This window comes from Pleurodeles waltl, chromosome 8, assembly GCF_031143425.1.
Source record: "Pleurodeles waltl isolate 20211129_DDA chromosome 8, aPleWal1.hap1.20221129, whole genome shotgun sequence".
In the NCBI taxonomy this organism is placed as follows: domain Eukaryota; kingdom Metazoa; phylum Chordata; class Amphibia; order Caudata; family Salamandridae; genus Pleurodeles; species Pleurodeles waltl.
The window spans coordinates 1326037051-1326054648 of NC_090447.1; the positions used below are offsets into that span (position 1 = coordinate 1326037051).

The 17598-nt window shown below is 41.7% G+C and overlaps 1 protein-coding gene across 1 annotated transcript in view; it reads left to right on the forward strand.

Moving 5' to 3' along the window:
* The window catches only part of POGLUT3 (protein O-glucosyltransferase 3), a 119288-nt gene extending 103243 nt beyond the window's left edge, over nucleotides 1-16045 (forward strand). Inside the window, exon 8 of the mRNA XM_069202317.1 lies at nucleotides 15696-16045. Coding sequence (XP_069058418.1) covers nucleotides 15696-15821 — 126 coding nt within the window. The 3' untranslated portion in view covers nucleotides 15822-16045. The remainder of the gene's footprint in view (nucleotides 1-15695) is intronic.
* Nucleotides 16046-17598: the final 1553 nt, after the last annotated feature.

Below are 17598 nucleotides of genomic sequence, written 5' to 3' on the forward strand. Positions count from 1 at the left end.
TTTCCTGAATTGATTCTTGTAGCTTCAGCCAAGCATTTGCTTGATATTTGTTTTTAATTCCATTAACAGTTTTTTTGGGATTGTTTTTCAGCAGTCTGCCTTGTTCACTTGATCCTGGGTTAAACTAAGAGATTTCTAATAATTTCTTTTAGCGAACAATATCAATCAATCTTCTCATAACATCTAGTATATAAATTGTGACAGTGATTGCTGTTTACCTTGGAAGAAAGACACTCAAGAGTCAAGCTTAATATCAATCAGTTATTGAATATCCATGCATAGAGAGCTTGGTCTTCACAAATTGAACTCCAAACTCTGGGGATTATAAAATCATAATTTTCCAGTTGACTCAATGTGTTACTTGAATGACAGTTTTATATTAGTTTTCAATTTTTAATGGAGATTATTTGCTCATCCCCGATTGTAGGAAAGTTCATATGGTGGGTATGAGTATATTGTAAATACATTTCCTGTGGATTATAATCACTTTCTTGTCTAGAGATTATTTCAGAATTGTTGCACAAATTAAAATTGACTAAATGCAAAAAAGTATAATCTCTAAAAAAATTAAATGTATCCGGGCAAATGGTCGGTTTGGCTGGACAGTCATTCTTAAGTCTGCCATTAGGTGATCTAAATCCCAGTTCGAATAAGAGATTGAAAATAAGATTATCAGTTCGTCGAATAGTCATATTCACAGTCTCAGTTGGATCTTGGATGCCGTATTGGAAGAATCATCAGACCGTAATCCTGTATTGGATTGTAATAGATTTTAATTGAAATCACCTGCTATTATAATGGTTTTATTTGTGTAAATTTCCAAACGTTGATCTAATTTATCAAGGATAGAGTGGTAGGCTATATTATTGCTTTTTAAACTTTGTAATAGGAGGAGGTGAAGCTACTTTTCAAATGAACTGCTAATAGCTGTTTTGAGATTGACTTGATTAGTAGGCTTTCCTTGTGTTTTGTTCTTTTGCTGCTAGCTTGTCGAAAGTTGTGAAAGTAGGTAAACTGAAAGAGGAATACTTCCAGAATGTTTACAAACAAACCACATGGTAACTATATAGAAAAGTAAGGAGATTTGATCATCTTATTCTTATGTACCGCTAAATGCCTCCAATATTCCATAACCAGATCAAACAGATCAAAAGTTCAGTTTTACAATTTGTCTGAGCATTGGCTGATGTTAAGGAAGCTGTAAAGATATTGAATCTCTTTCACAATCTTATGTGGAGTTACATTGGTTAAAGACATATCTTTGGAAAGATAGGTCTTTATTAATGATGAGTTTCAGTTTTCTACACTGCGTTTAATTTTAACTTAAAATAACTTCTTTTATTCTGTAGAGGGGGAATAATTGAGTAGTCAGATCTGTGTGTCTTGTGGCATTTGGATATTTTGATTTATCGTCCTGTAAGACTGCAGTTCCCTATCCACCAGTTCTTTCCTCAGAGCCCAAATTTTTGATCAACAAAGTTCCGTTGCCCATTAAGTACGAATTACTTCTGTGCTTATGTTATCCTGTAGAAACTTCACACTAAGTAACTCACTCCATTAGTTGCCACTTAACTCAGGGAAGTTTCTCTATAGTTTTAAATATTATGACAATTTAAAACTTCATGGCTTCCTTCAGACAGATAAATTGTAAGTAAATCGATCTTAATGGTTTTAATATCATTATTAGTTATTTGATTTGTTGCTAGCACTGTCCCCAGATGTTAGGGGATGTGATATACTCACTGTACAATATTCCTCTTAGCAAACCAGTTGCATCATGGATTCCGGTGAGATTTACTTAATCTGTAATTTCTGTATGACTACCATTATCATCTGTGCCTGCTCCAGTCCAATGGACAAGTTTGTTTCAAAGTTGAGTTTTGTCAAATAATGAAAAAACACCATAAGCTATGTTCTTTACATTTTGAAGCAGAGAAGCAGGGAGTGTTTGAATGGCTCAATGATTTATTTTTCATCAGCAGTAATTGGAAAACATGGTTCTGTAGCGACATGTTTGTGCTAGCTTAGTCTGTTTACAAGGTAATGTGGGATTTCTGGTGGAAGAATTACCTCCTTCTATCCCACCATTAAATGTCTTATTCAACGTTATGATTTGAAAAACGTTTTAATGAAAATGTGTTCATCTTATGGTTTGGTGTGATGAAATTTAGGAAAGAGCTTTTGAGTATTTGTTTCTGTAGCACTTGATGTTTCTGTTGCTGTGTTGGGAGCAAAATTTTAATTTAATTTCCTTTGTTTCTTTACCGTTGTTTACTTTTATAAGGCTGGAATCCGTTAGTAACTTCTTCATCTTCAATATCAAGTGTAGCTAACCTTTGGGTTGATCAGTTATTACAGATTCTGGTTAGGGCATAAAGTCCTCTTGTGAAGTATCATGGATGTGTATTGGTTTGTCCTTGTTAGTAGGTTTTGCTTGTTATATGATAATTTTCTCATTTGTAAATTGATTAATGGTATCCAAACAAACATTAATTTCCACAACGTTTTGGTTTGGAATCAATGCCTTTGATTTAGTTATCAATGTGTCAATCTTACTTGGAAGTATATGTACAAATCTGATAACACCAGATTCAAATGTTTTTTAGATCTGCTCAATAGTTCATTTTGAATATTCATGAAGTATTTTTCAGTACTGTATTAAAACATTTTTAAAAGTGATACCTGCTCCAATAACAGAACACATTGATTTAATAGCGTGTGTGAATTTCTGTTAGGTTTGAGATAATGGCTCCCAGTGAGTCTTAGATCAGGATTGCACACCTCCTTCAAATCCAGTTTATTTGATCCATAGTGTGTTCCTCAATACAAGATGTAGAAGTATTATTAGCTAACAGTAATGGGTGATGCTCTAAGAAACCTGATGCAAAGTGCATGTTAAGTTCGGTCAGCAAATCAGAGTCATCAAAGGAACTGGCAAGTACACCATGTATTACTTCAGTCTCAGTTAGTTCATAACCATAAATGGAATATTTTCTGAAAAAGGATGCAGAGAAGGAAAACTTTGGGATCAGGATTGACTCGCTCAGTCGTTATAAAATTGAAGGTATTGCCATTCCTAATCCCAGCATCATTTAGAATATCTACCCCAAGGACATTTGTTTGTGGAGACAACTGATAAGCTGCTGATTCAAAGTACTCTCATATCTACTGTTATTTTGGATGTTTTGTACATAACACCTTGTTTGTAACAACAAGCCCCTTTTGGTTTATTACATTTGAGATGTCTGGGGCACCAGCCATACTATTTTATATAATTAATTTGCTTATTAACTTCTATAGTGAGGAGTCCTTTGCTAAACTTACATGTCTTAAACCGATATCTGTGAGTGAGCTTTCATTTTATAAGTTGCTTGATTGTTTCTACAATAGGTTTTCATTTTGTTAAGTAACCTGGTTCCAGAGAAGTTGTCACTGTGGTTAGGTTCCAGTGACTTCAAGTGGTTTATGCAACATGCCTTATTTGTGCCCCTATAACACCCCTCCACCACCATCTACGCAAGAAGCCCACAGGACTTGCCTGGGACCCTCAGGACTGTGGTGTCTGGGTTTACAGCATCCACACATCCCTGGGGCTCGCTGGACTCGCATGCAGTGATCCTGGAGCGTCTTTCCTTCTTTGCTTGCCAGGCACCGTCTGTGGTCACCACACATGGATCGCTTTCTCCTCCTTTCTTCTCTCCTTCCAGTTGTAAAGTCCTTCTTTTATTTTGGTGGCTGATGCAGGTATTTCCTCCCACGCAGCTGCTGCGGTGCTTGTCTCACTGCTTATATGCAGTTGATATATTATTAAATAGTAAAGCTCAGATCCTCAGACGCCTTGCTTGATTCAGGAATTTGGAGACTAAGAAGAAAAACAAAGAAAGTTAAAGTCCATAAAGCTGCACCTTACAGTACTAAGAGGGTTCACCCCCTGAACTAGAGTAAAGCTGTGTGTGCAGCCTCATAATCTCATAGCCAAACAAAAGCTGATGCATGTAGCATGTTGGTAATCACAACACACGCAATAGTTTGCCAGTCAGCAGGAGCCACACCAAGCCTGTTTTTTTATTTCCTTTAGAACTGCATGGAGTTTCCACTTTATTGCCATGTTAATACTTTTGCTTCTGTATTTAGGATGGGACTATATCAAGCTAGACTGGCAATCCTTTGTCTCCCACTTGCAGTCTGTAGCTGCCAACCCCAGTGTCCATGTCAGACCAACCTCAAACCGTACCCTACACCACAAATTAATCACAGTAACGCCACTCCAGTATGCTAAAACTGAACCACAGTGCTTACAACATGTGCACCTTCCTCACCTGCTCATGTTAGCAGTCTTCCCCTTCTTCCTGGCTCCTCTGAATTAAGGGGAACGATCGCAGGTGCAAACGGCTCTCTGGGCGGAAACCTGCAGGACCACTGCCTTGTATCCAAAGTGGTAGAGCTGGGCATTACACCTGTCATATCCCACCGGAAGACTAATAGATACGAGCTTGTACCAAGGTAGGACAGGAATCTGATGTGGAGGTGGAATCTTTGGAGATGTATGTGCACTTTTTGCTGTTGTTTTTTTTTTTTTGGCTAGCAGAACTTTTGCCGCCTGCACTGCAGTGCCAAACTAAACAGCGCTGTGAGATGGTAGCCCACCAGTCAGGATACGCGCTGGCAGTGTACTGATTGTTTAGTTGCTTTATTATGTAGACCAGGGCCTACATAAGAGGCATTCACCAAACAATAGAAAAACAAAAGTCTGTGTTTTGCTCATTTCTCTTGTCTCCAGGGTTTCCTAGGTCTGTTTCCAATAGTTGCTCCTCAACCAGCTGGCACCTTTCACAGCCCGGAGAGGATGGTGTGACAGCCCTCGGACAGAAGTAAATAATATCAGGTCAGTTAGGGAATTACAGGCACTTTAGGTGCTCTGGTGAAAGTGCCCTCCACCGCGTACCATACATACAGTGACTTCAAGTGGTTTATGCACCATGCCACATGCCTTATTTGTGCCCCTATTACCCCCCTCCCCCTCCACCACCATCTATGCAAGAAGCCCACACAGGGCGTCTGAACTTGCCTGGGACCCTCAGGACTGTGGTGTCAGGGTTTACAGCATCCACACTTCCCTGGGGCTCGCTGGACTCGCATGCAGTGATCCTGGAGCATCTTTCCTCCCTTGCTTGCCAGGCACCGTCTGTGGTCACCACACATGGATCGCTTTCTCCTCCTTCGTTCTCTCCTTCCAGTTGTAAAGTCCTTCTTTTATTTTGGTGGCTGATGCAGGTATTTCCTCCCACGCAGCTGCTGCAGTGCTTGTCTCACTGCAGCAGTTGTGCCGGCCATGTTAGTCTTGGGTGCGTCCCACTCAGAATTACAAGCACTGCGGTTGGAGGTGGCAAATTGCCCATTGGAAGGTTGAGGAGGGAATGGTGGTACCCCCATTTAAAAAGAAAAATGATGATCAATGTGGTGCAAACACCAGTGTTGAGAGTGTGTCAGTGTTTGCCCCATGGTGACATGTTGCATATCCTTCAAAGAACTCCCAATGCATGGCTAGCATCAAAGTTTCAGGATTTCGTGCCAGCTTCTAAAATACTCCAGCAAAGGGGGCAATGTAGACCTATTTTGGGCAAGATTTGCTGCCTTAATGCTGTATTCCAACAGTTCTGGTTAAAAGGTTGCACAGGCTCCCAAATAGATCACCTAAGGCCCTTGCTAGGTTCTGTGCTGGCACTATCATAATGTTCCTCTCTGATGCGGATATGAGGGAGCATGTCTTAAAGAAAGAGGGAGTGTTGAAATTGGCTCTACAGATGTGCGGACAGTGGCTTCTATACCTGATCTCAGGGTGCGTATGCAGACAAAGAGGAGAGACTTACAGGAGGTGGATGAAGAGCTGATAGAACTGACAATTGTTTTCTCACTCTTTGTACCTTAGCCATCGGATAGAGGTAATAGATGGGGAAACTCATGTCTTCACCCAGACTGACGCAGTGTGCTCTGTTTGGGAAAGTGGTGGGTCTGGTGGTGACAACTCGAGATGATGTCTATATTGTGTTGACTGGTGGATAATGAGGAGATATCTGCATGAGACTCTAACAAAACTTATATCCATATTGTGAGATGAGAGCGTAGTTTGCACTATGAACTCTCAGGGGAATCAGTGGAAACATGTTGTGTTTTCTCCCTCTGCTTTCCTCACTTACCTGCTTGTCTCTTCCCCCTTTTCTTCTCTGTCCTCTTTCTTTTGCCTCATCTTTTTCTTCTTTTCTCCCCACTCTTCTCTTTCCAACAAACAGTGTTGTTGTTAAAATACAGATACATTTATTGGTGATGTATTTTTTTTTAAATTGTTGGTGATGTTCAACTGTCTAAATTGGTGGATGCTTCTTGACGTTTGCTAGCTGGAAAGTTCTGGAGTTGTGCCCTTTTTTCTACTGCAGAATGTCGGTCAGCGTTAGTACTAGTAGTGATATTTTAATGCAAATGATTTAAATTGAATAAGCAAGAGTTTTTATAACCTTTTTATTTCCTTCTGAAAAGTATGATGTGAAAACTGCACTCTACCCAAAAGGCTGCAGTTTATTGGCCTGACTTAAGTAACTAGTCCTACACTTTAAGTGACTCAAAGCAGTACCATGAGTTTTAGTTGATGAAATAGCAAATTTAAAACCTTGTGAAAAAGACCTTGTACAAGGAACCTCTTAAAATTGTATCACTTGATTGCTAACTGCATCAACTTTGTAAACAGTCCCTTTAGACTCCTGTAGCCTATGTTTTATAGTGCTCAGTGTGAAGCGCTCGGCTGCATATCATTCAGTTGTGGTAAAAAAACGACTCCATACAAATTACCCTAACACAATAAAATTCACCTTCCGAATCCCTACAAGAATCATGTTACAACATTAGCACTTTTTTTGAAAAAGATCTCTTGCTGCCTGAGGTTCTCTTCCTTCACAGTAGATCACCACTGCTACAAACATCGGTGAAACATGTGTACTATTGTCCTAGGTTTGAAGACCTCACTCTTTACCAAACCAATAAAAAAATTCTAGCTGTCGCGTCAAGAATTTTCGATTCTATTTAGGATACGGAGGCGAAGATTATGCGGACACGAATGCAAGGGAGTGCTGAACAGGCACTTAGTTTATCTGTGGTGTGGGGGAAATATGTTACAACCAGGAGAGGTGTGCTACATTTGGCATTTATGGACCTCTCCTGTGATTTTGATATGGTAAATAGGTAAATACTCTGGGATATAATGCTCAGCTGGTCATCGAGCAACAATTGGTGGATTTGTTAAAGAGTATCCCCTGGGATACATTCACAGGAGTTCGTTACCCAGTCAGACGATTCTACTTGGCCGATAAAGGTTACCAGAGGAGTGAGGTAAGTTTGCATTTTAGTTCCCTTTTCAGGATCAAGCGCACAAGTGCTCCGTCCCTGTTGCAATCTCTCTCTGGGTTTTTAACCACGCTCATCTCACGCCTGTCACTTTCATTGCCTTCAGAAGCTTGTCTTTTAAAATCCGCTTGATTTCATTAGCGAAAGGCATGTATACGTCATGTCATGCCTTTTCCGGTGTTTAGCCCTCCTCGAGCATACCGGCCAACTAAAGAAAACATATGAGGCTGTTTTCAGCATGGTTTCCGGACTATTTTAGCTTTTTATTTTCCATGCAGCGCGATCGCATTTGGTTTTACATAGAGTGATCGCGTTGGGGTTTTTGGTATTCAGTTTCAGCGATATCACGCTGCGTTCTACATAGCACGAGCGCATTCTTTTTTTTTTTTTTTTTTTTTTTTTTTTTTCTTTCAATTTGTGCGGCAAGAAAAGTCTGGTTAGGAGTTTACAAAGCTAATAGCTCTAACTCAAGCAAATGCGAGACCCGTTGCATTGCAAATGCTTGTTGTTTTTATTGTATATTAACTCATTAGAAACCTCTTTAATATCATATAATACTGATATCCCCAGAATTGGTCCACATGAAGTCCTGTCCTCCTTCATGCATATGACATGGTTATTTTTGCTTTGACTGCAAATGGTTTGCAGAGCCTTTTAAGTGGTTTTAATTATTTTATGGAAAAACTGAACTGAATCTTAAGGTTAATTTGCAAAAATCGAATGTGATGACCTGCAACCCAACAAAAACTAAATCCAAAAGTTTTGATATAGGGGAGACCTACTTAGAGAACACACCCTGTTTTAATTATTTAGGAATCATATTTGATGCTGGTGGATCTTGGGAAAAGTTAATTAATCAGAGAGCTCAAAAAGTGGGGGCAGCCTGTGAGATGGTATTTAGATTTGCAGAAAGGATTAGGCAGAAACCTTTAATAGAAATGATTGAGCTATATAAGAATAAGTGCCTTTCACTCAGTGTTTATGGTGCCGGTGTATGGGGATATTGTGCTCTGAGTAAGTTACAATTAATAGAAAATAAGTATTTATGTAGGGTTTTAGCGTTACCCCCGGCATATCAAGTTATATTTTACATCTTGAATTGAGTTTGGGCTTCGTAGAGGATTTGGTGGGCATTGCCCCCTTGTTACTATGGTTATACATTTGGAGTACTCCAAAGGCCAGTTTCTTGCAGGAAGTTTTAGAAGACTGTCTTAAGGTAGACAATAGGTGTGTAATCCCGTGGTTGACCTATGTTAAGGATAGTTTTTATAAATTAGGTCTGAGCTCTCTTTTTGATTGTCCCACTGCAATTGGCCCACAAGCAAAGAATTAGGTTAAAAGGGCCTTTGCATCATTCAGGGAGGAAGAGAGGATTGTTAGGTCCCCGAGCATGAGTACCATTATTAGCTATATGGAAATGTACGAGGACTCTGCTCTGAATGCTTTTTTAACGTGGATAACAAATCCTTAGTATAGATTTAATCTGACACTGTTAAAGTTGAACAGGATCCATCACTTGGTAGCTTTCCCTGTAACAGAATCAAGGGTGGCGTCTTTTTCATGCTCCCAGTGTGACAGTTTATCTGCACAAAGTACTACACAATTTATTATCTTTATGATATTCTGTGATTTGTACCGGCTGCCTAGAATCCAGTTTTTACAACCAGTTTTACTGCATAAGCACTTTATCTCCCATATGGAAGGCTTGAGGTATTTGCAAACTTTAGCCACACCTGAGATTTTTTTTGCGGTTCTCAGTTTTATTATATTTGCAATAAAATTAAGAAGTTATCTTAGTGTTTGATAAAAATATGTTTTAAAGTGAAGACTTGAGGGTTTTGACCAGATTTTAAAAGGATTATTTATGAACCTAGGGTGGAGTTACTTTATTTTACTTGATTTTACATGTGTTAAGGACTTACTTTGTGCTTGGATTTTTGGGTTTGATATTTATTTGTGTGCTTTTACCGAAAACGGTCTTTTTCTGATTATGCTTCTCTTTCTTTACTGAATATTAAACAGCAGCCACTCAAACAAGTTAAACACAAAAAACTACTTCTCCCAATATCCCCAGTAGTCCATATTGCTGTCCAATCACATGCCTTCTCTCTCTCTCTCTCTCTCTCTCTCTCTCCACATATATATATATCCTTTGCAACATAGTCTTTCCTCTTACTTTGCGATCAACTGAGAACATAACCTGACTCTTCAGAACTGGAAACCAAACAAAGGTGTACACTGAAAACCTCTCCAAGTGCCATCTGGCACCTGGGCTCCAACTCACAAGGTGAAGACTTCTTCCTCTGATCTCAAGATCATTCATGCGCCTTTATTATCCGAACCTAGGATAAATGAAAAACATACAAATAATACACATGCCAACCCAATGGATCAATAGGTGGGTACATCAAATTTTATTTCATTATATGCATAGGAATTACAATTATTTATAACAATAATATGCAATCTTGCCCAATTTACTGGGATAATCCTTGCTTCCGTGTCCTTAATAAAATTGAAAATTCTTGACGCAATAGGTAGAACATTTTTTATACTATGTCAGGACTGGAGGCTTCGGATTATGCTAGTTCAAAGCTGATCCACTACTCCAGACGCCACATCAACAATAGGTTTATGATAAAATACCTTGAATGTAGAACCTGAAGACCAGTCAGTTGCCACCTTAATGTTCTCCAAATGAGAATCTGGAAAAAATGCCTTAGAGGCCATGACACCATGAACAGTGTGGTCCTAGCTTAGAAATATCTATGCCAGCTTCACCCAACAACCATCTGACCCATCTAGCCAATGTAGCCACCGAAACTGGACCTAAAGGACTCTCCAAGGAAATGAGCAATTGCCCCTGGACATTTCGACAAATTTCACGAGCACAATCCCTTCAAACACTTAACCACAAATAACTTATGATCATAAGGAAACGTTGGATAGGAAATACATTTAGACACAGTCTTTGTTCTTCTAGAAACAGTGAAAGAAACTCCTGAGGGAGTAAGTACTCTATCTGCTAAGTATAGCGCATGAACATCCAAAACTTGACAACAAGAGATCAGACAGAGAAGCAGAGTAAGCTTCGCTGACAATTGTTTGTGTGAAAGGTCCTCATTACAAGACCAGGCTGTCAAAAATAAAGTACAACCACATCTACATCCCATAAAGAAGAATAGTGAGGCTGAAGAGGCCTAACCATTCTGATAAACGTTACATCAAAACCCAGCAGGAGTTGAGTCTCCACCGGAAAAACAAGGAAAAAGAAGATCTTCCTTTGAAAACCCCCCACCCAGCAATGTTACCTCTCGGTGGCATGCTTCATCAATGGGTTCCTCCCGTTCCACTGTGGAACGGGGTGTGCTACGACCTACATAATACGTGGGAGCACTTTTTTAGAATATTTCATCAATGTGACTCGGGTGAAGGGAAAGATAGGAGTGGGGGGTGGGGTCTTAAAGAGGTTAAAAATACCTGCCTCCTAGCAGTTTAGATAACTTTAACGGATGACCTAGTGGCGGTATGATTAAAACTGGGGGGTGGTACTTGGAAGTAGAATATGTAATGTACCTGCCTTCCTGGTATACATGTTTCAAAGCCTACTCCTAGGCTTGCAGCAGTTTGCATACCAAATGATGTTCACCTACAGGTTTACCTTCTAAATGGGGATAACCTGCAGAGCTCTCAGACCTAAAGTTATTGACGGTCCTGTAAGCTATGCCCTGGGATGCCACATCACACAGGAAATTAACTATCATATTAATGTCTGCTACTATGGCATCAAGAAATTGCTCACTACACCAACAAACCCATCTTTTCCAAGAAGATTCATATCGTTTATGAGTGGAAGGGCCCCAGAATTGTGACAAAAACATTTTTTTGTCTGCAACTCCTTACATTTGCCAACATCTCCTGAAAGTCTCCATGCCATGAGCGACAACTACCCTGCTAGTGTCAAGGGATGAAAGAGCCCTGCTGGATCCAGCAATAGAGATGGATGAGATGAGTTGCAAATCGGTCATGCACACGACAGTGACATCGCCACAGGAAACCATAGTTGAGCCTTTCAAAGAGGCGTTACCAAAATGATCTCCACTGCCTGTCTCCTCACGTGAGAGAGTATTCTCTGAATCATGGAGAAACGGTGAAAGGCATTCAGAAGCCCCATCTCCCGTGACTGGAGAAAGGCATCTGATCCCACTGCAGGGGAGCTAGTTTCCAAGTGGAGAACCGAAGCAACTGAGCATTCAGTTGCAACGCAAGCAGGTCCACTGAACACGGACCCCACACACCGCTGAATTCTTTTCCATGCGAAGCAGCATACAACAAATCATCTTGCATGAGGAAAGGGACCGAATTGCAAATGCTCCAGCTAGAAGCTCCAGACAATTTACATGGAGCATTTTTTCCTCAGAGGACCACCGTCTCCCTGTCTCCACAGAACTGCAGCAAGCCCCCCAGCCCCAAAGACTGGCATCCGACTCTATCACTACTTCTGTAACTGATGCAACTATTGCTCTTCCGTTCCACGCATCCATGTGATCCAACCACCCGATTATCTCTGCTCTAGCCTCGTCAGACAACTGAATCTGTTCCGAATAGGATAGACCTTTGCGAAGATGTAAGCTCTTCAGTCGCTGAAGGACCCGATAATGAAGAGGGCCCGGAAAAATTGCCTGAACGGAGGAGGCCAGTAGACCCACCAGACAAGCCAGAGTCTTCAATGATATAGTCGGAGAGACAAGGGCTATCCTCAACTCTTTCTTGATAGAGTTCTGTTTCATCAGGGGGAACAACAGTTGGGCTCTGACAGAATCGACCTGGAAGCCTAAAACTTCTGTGGTCTGAGACGGAATCAAGATCGACTTGTCGGAGTTGATGAGGAAGCCCAGATCCTGAAGAAGCTGCATTGTCAATGACAGATGCTTCCGAACCGTCTCCTCCGTTTGAGCCATGATCAAAATATCGTCTAGGTGAATAAGGCGGACTCCTCTTTCCTGGAGGAACTGCGCCACTGTCTGCAAGAGCTTGGTGAAGCATCAAGGAGCTGACAGTAGACCAAAGGGAAGGAGGTAAACTTGTACCAATGGTCTCTCCAGCAGAATTGAAGATACCACTGGTACGGACCATAAATTTGGAGGTCTATCTTTATGTGATAGTCTTTTTCTGGCAAAAGGTCTCTTAGAAGATGCATACCTTCCATCTTGAAGTGACGGGAGACAATCCAACATTTGAACTCTCTTAGGATGAGCGTTAGGCGGGATCCCCGCCCTTCTTATGTACCAAAAAGATTGAGCTGACAAACCCAAATGGATGCGGGCTTGTTTTGATTATCGCTTGCTTGCGAAGCAGCGCGCTGACCTCTATGCCTCCCTTCATTGGCTGCCCTTTGGACAACGTGTTAACTTTAAAGCTGCTTGCTTTGTTCATTGAGCACTTCATAACAAAGGGCTGGCCTTTCTTAGACCGCTTATAACCCCCTATACTCCCCAACAATCACTCAGACCCTCTTCTTCATCCCTGAGTAACACTCCTTGTGTTAAGAAAGGGAGATGGGGAGGCAGCTGTTTTGTCTTTAGGGCAGCTCCTTTATGGAATGCTCTTCCAGTTGAACTTCGCTTAGAAAACTCTGAATTTGTTTTTTGTAAATTGTTGAAGACTTTTCTTTTCCCTCTATAGTCTGTCGGTTTTGTCTGTTTAATTTGGTCCTGCATTAGCGCTGGGAGGCCTCCGGGTAGCCATGCGCTCCATAAATAACTATCTAACTAACTAATATCCATGAAATTGCTCTCTACTTGAAGAAAAAGAATGGACTGTGGAAGGTTGTTTTGCTGAGTAGGGTCCTAAAACCTGTAGCCTGTACCCCGAACCGTCTGTAGAATCCATGGATCCTGAGAAATGTGTTCCCAGGCAGGAATATGCCCCCTTAGCCTTCCTCCCCAGATTACTTCTGAATATGGGATGAATCTCACGTGTTTTTGTGTCATCCGGTGTGTTGAAAGCACCTCGGTTATTGCCTCTGAAGCCCCTGTCTCGACCCCTTTGGGTTCGGGAGGGGTAGAATCCAGATGAACGATAGGTGCTACCTCAACCCAGTTGGGAATAGCCTCCTGAGGCCTAGTAAAATCCGCAGCCTGGCGCTCAGACCCTGAAGCGTCTGGTCCTGACAAAAAGGACCCCACTGAACATCTTTTTCATCTATACTTGGGCCTTGTCTAACACGGAAAAGGTTGCCACAAAGTTCCCCAAATCCTTGACAAATTTGTCTCCGAATAACATTCCATTTGCCAGGGTCCCGGCCTCATTAGGGGCCATCTCCGCCAAATTCAGATCGATATGCATCAGAAAAGATTGTATACGTTTGGTAGACATAGCGCAGTCGGCATTGCCCAAGAGGCAAACGGCTCATTGAGTCCATTCCAAGAACGTGTCAGGGTCCAGCAGAGAGTTACTGTCCTTTGCCTCCACATGCGAGCTCCAAGATTTTAGTAATGGGACAGGAAATGTCAAGAAGCTTGTCTTGACATCCCTTCCATGCGCAGTCAAGGCCCTTCTTGAGGTCCTCAGTAAATTTCTTGATGAATGTCACCAAGTTTGGATCGTATTCAGGTGTTTCCTCCCCCTCGCCGAAGAGGAAGGGGCGGGGGCATTCTGAACACAGGGTGCTGCAAGCATCACAGTCAGAGCCCTTCCTCATTCTGTCCTGCACGTAATGTGCCACCTCTACGTAGGGAACCCACTCTGTGGACCAAGGGTGGATAATAAGTTTGGGATCAAAAGACAAGGTACGTTGCACCTGAGCATCTTCCTCCAGATTGCAGGACTTACGTTTACCCAATGACATAGGGTCATCTTGAGCTTGATACAAATCAGAGGAGTGGGAAGAGGGATATGCATCAGTCATTTTTGCAGAGGGTCCCAGAGCTGATTCCGAGGCACCCAATGATGCGAAGGAGCCATATTCATGGTCTTTTAGTACAGACGCTGCCATGTGTACAAGAATCTCTGCCGAAGAGATAGGCCCTAGTGAGGCTCTTGGGGCAAGGCCCTAATCAGATGTCAGGTCATCCCTGGATGTATTGAAAAGGGGAGCCCGTCCGCTGAACTCACGATGGCCAGATCTCATCAGAGGCTGTGTAAAAGGCTTCAAGGCCTTAATGAGAGCCTGATTGACTGAGTCCTGAACATGGTTACCGAGGGCCTCCACTAATGTCTTCTCAATATGATTTTCTTCTGTGATATCGGGGAGTACCTGCTAATATTAGTCTTCTTCGGCGTAGTACGCCATAGCTATACAGCAGGAGGAATTAAGGATTTCAGGGGTTAGCCCCCAGCAGGTCTTTATAATATTTATAGGCACCAGATGCTAGACACAGTCTATTTGCAGCTTGTTTTAGTTGTGGAGGGAGTACCTGCTCGAATCAGCCGTAGGGCAGAGCCCTACAAAGCTTATGCACCCCATCTGGCGCTTCAAGGGATTATCAGGGGTTGAGGAAGGTCCTCACTGCACCTGGGTCAAAGCTGTTAGCAAACGGCCTCTGCGCATGCGCAGCGATTAAAAATAAACAGAGGACTAAAGTCCCCAATCACCGGCGGTCGCTGGAAGCATCCAGAGGGCTGCCATGCAAATTTCAATAACTGTAAAAGGCAAAGCCCTGAAAGGAGACGCGCTCCACGTTAGAAATGCCTGCAGGCAAAGACTCCAAATCGTCCTGCAGTCAGCGCATGACCCAACAGTGCCTAGTGCCCCATCAGGATTGCGCGCCTCTGCCTATCGGATAAGCGCACAGCATCTCGCCTGGTTCAAAACCTCGCTCCCACTCCACGCTGCATTTAGATGGATATCACACAAGAAAATGAATAAACAATAACAGAAAATGAAGGTAATCACTTATCTCTGGCTGCCAGCAGCAACGAAAGAGGAAGGACTTTTTGAGGACAGATATGTAGAGAAGGCATGTGATTGGACAGCAATGTGGACTACTGGGGATATTTGGAGAAATATTTTTTAGTGTTTATCATGTTTGATTAGCTGCTGTTTAATATTCAGTAAAGAAAGAGAAGCATAATCCGAAGCCTCTAGTCCTGATAAAGAATCAGAAACTGATTCTAAAATCTTGCCTACTTATCTTGACTTGTCCACCAAATAAATTAAAGCAAAATAAAACTTGTAAATTGTGATCCAAAACCAAGATTAATTCATGAGCTTATACATGTAAAATGTGCACAAATTGGTCCTCTTTTCAGTAAGTCCGGCATATTGTAATGTTTAAATGTTGATTTCAATCTTGCAGAAATATGCAGAGCGTCAATCGAGTCGCCCTGAGGTACGGGACGGTATGGAACTTGTGCCTCAGCCAGATGACAGCACTTCAGTTTGCAAATGCAAGAAGAAGGAAAAGTTGAGAGAAGAACTTTAGCCACCGAGCTGAGAGACTTGTATCTGCCTGAGAATAAAGGGATGTTGTGTAATGTAAAAATAAGGTTCTCTATACTTAAAAAAAATAACTATCTTGTATCATATAGATAAAAAAAGTGACTATTTTTTTGCAGAGATTTTTTACAACTATTTTCCTAGGTGACTTTTTTACTCAACAAAAAAGATAATAATTTACTTGAAGAGAATAAAGTTCAATTTAATGTATTTGGGATCTTCAGCGTGTTTGTTGGCAGACTCCGCCACCAGCAACCAACAAACTGCAGACGTACAATTTAAAAAATCTTGGTTGCAGTTTCCTTCTATGAAGTAAGTGAAGCTTAAGCATCCTGTTTGTGCTTGTGTATAGCCCGCTTAATGTTTGCATTGTGCCGCCCTCTGACTGTAAAGTATAGTATATTAGTAGGAAAAAAGGTTGACCTGAGAAAGGGGTCCCTTGTGTTCTCAGGGTAGATCAACCTCTAAGCACTGATGGCTGGAACATGTGTGTCAGTAGTTTCTAATTCTTTCTGCATAGGTGTTTTTTTCTCGCCTCTGTTTAGTTTTCTTGAAGGACAGGTTTGTGCCTAAGAACTAAACATTTAAGAACTACATGCCCTTTCTTAATACTCCCCCACAAGGTTCCTAATTCAAGTTAGTCTCAGTGATAATTAGTCAAAGCCAGAATCCCTACGGAAGAGCCTTTGGAATATTTGTTTGTTCTTTTCTTCTGTCTCCATAGAGCATGAGAGTACGGGGAAGTGAAGTCATAATACTGACATTTTGCACAGCCTTCCTACAACTTAGGGCCAGATTTAAGAAAAGTGGTGCTGACACGTTTGGCATGATATCGAAGAGGTGATAAGGTCATACAATTCAAAAGATATCTTGACCTTAGTTGCCAGACACTTCACAATTGCAAATGAACTCAGATACGAATATAAAAGAAGACACATGGATTACGTATTTGCCCCATTTGTCCTAAAATGATATAGTGATGTTAGAAGCAAATTCAAGAGGGATGAAGAATCTGAGCAGCTGATTACTGAATAATTGATTCTTAAAAAAACAAAAACAAAATGTATTGGTTTTAATAAACAACATCCAAAAAATCGTATATAGCAGAAAAACGGTATGAGGCCACAAGACAATGTGCCACAACTTCAACACAGCGGCCAACCTTGAAAACAACAGTGCACATAACATTGTTCAGCAGCATATAATCGCGTTGCATGCCCTGAGCCCCTCACCCAGTATGCAAGTTATGTACTTCAAAGCCACATGATTGCGAATCTCCGAAAGTAGACCATGGTCTAGGTGGGCAGGGTTCTAATTGTATATCTCTGTGATCAGCTTAACCCTTCCAGACTTTGTGGTGTTTCTGGGGACAGCCTCTCGCCAGGTATATCGGGCTTCCAACCCCATACAGTAATCCATGCCCTTGGCCCACTGCACATTTGAGTGAGCCTCAGCATCCTTCCTGGTACGTGCAATGTCTCGTTTAACGATGATCAGGCCCAACCACAGCAATGTCCTGTGATATCTGCTCCCTCCTAGGTCATCTGTAACATGTAAAAGGATAGGTTTGGGATCCCTGAGTACCCTCCAACCCAACACTCCCTACGAGCTTCTCAAGTCCCCATACCAAAAGTGTGAGAGTGTGCAGCATTGTCAGAATGTGTGGGGTATGCCCACATGCGGGTCATCACATCGCAAATAGTTCCCTTTAGCTTTTAATCCCATGTGGTGTAGTTGTGCTCTACTGAGATACGTGTGATGTA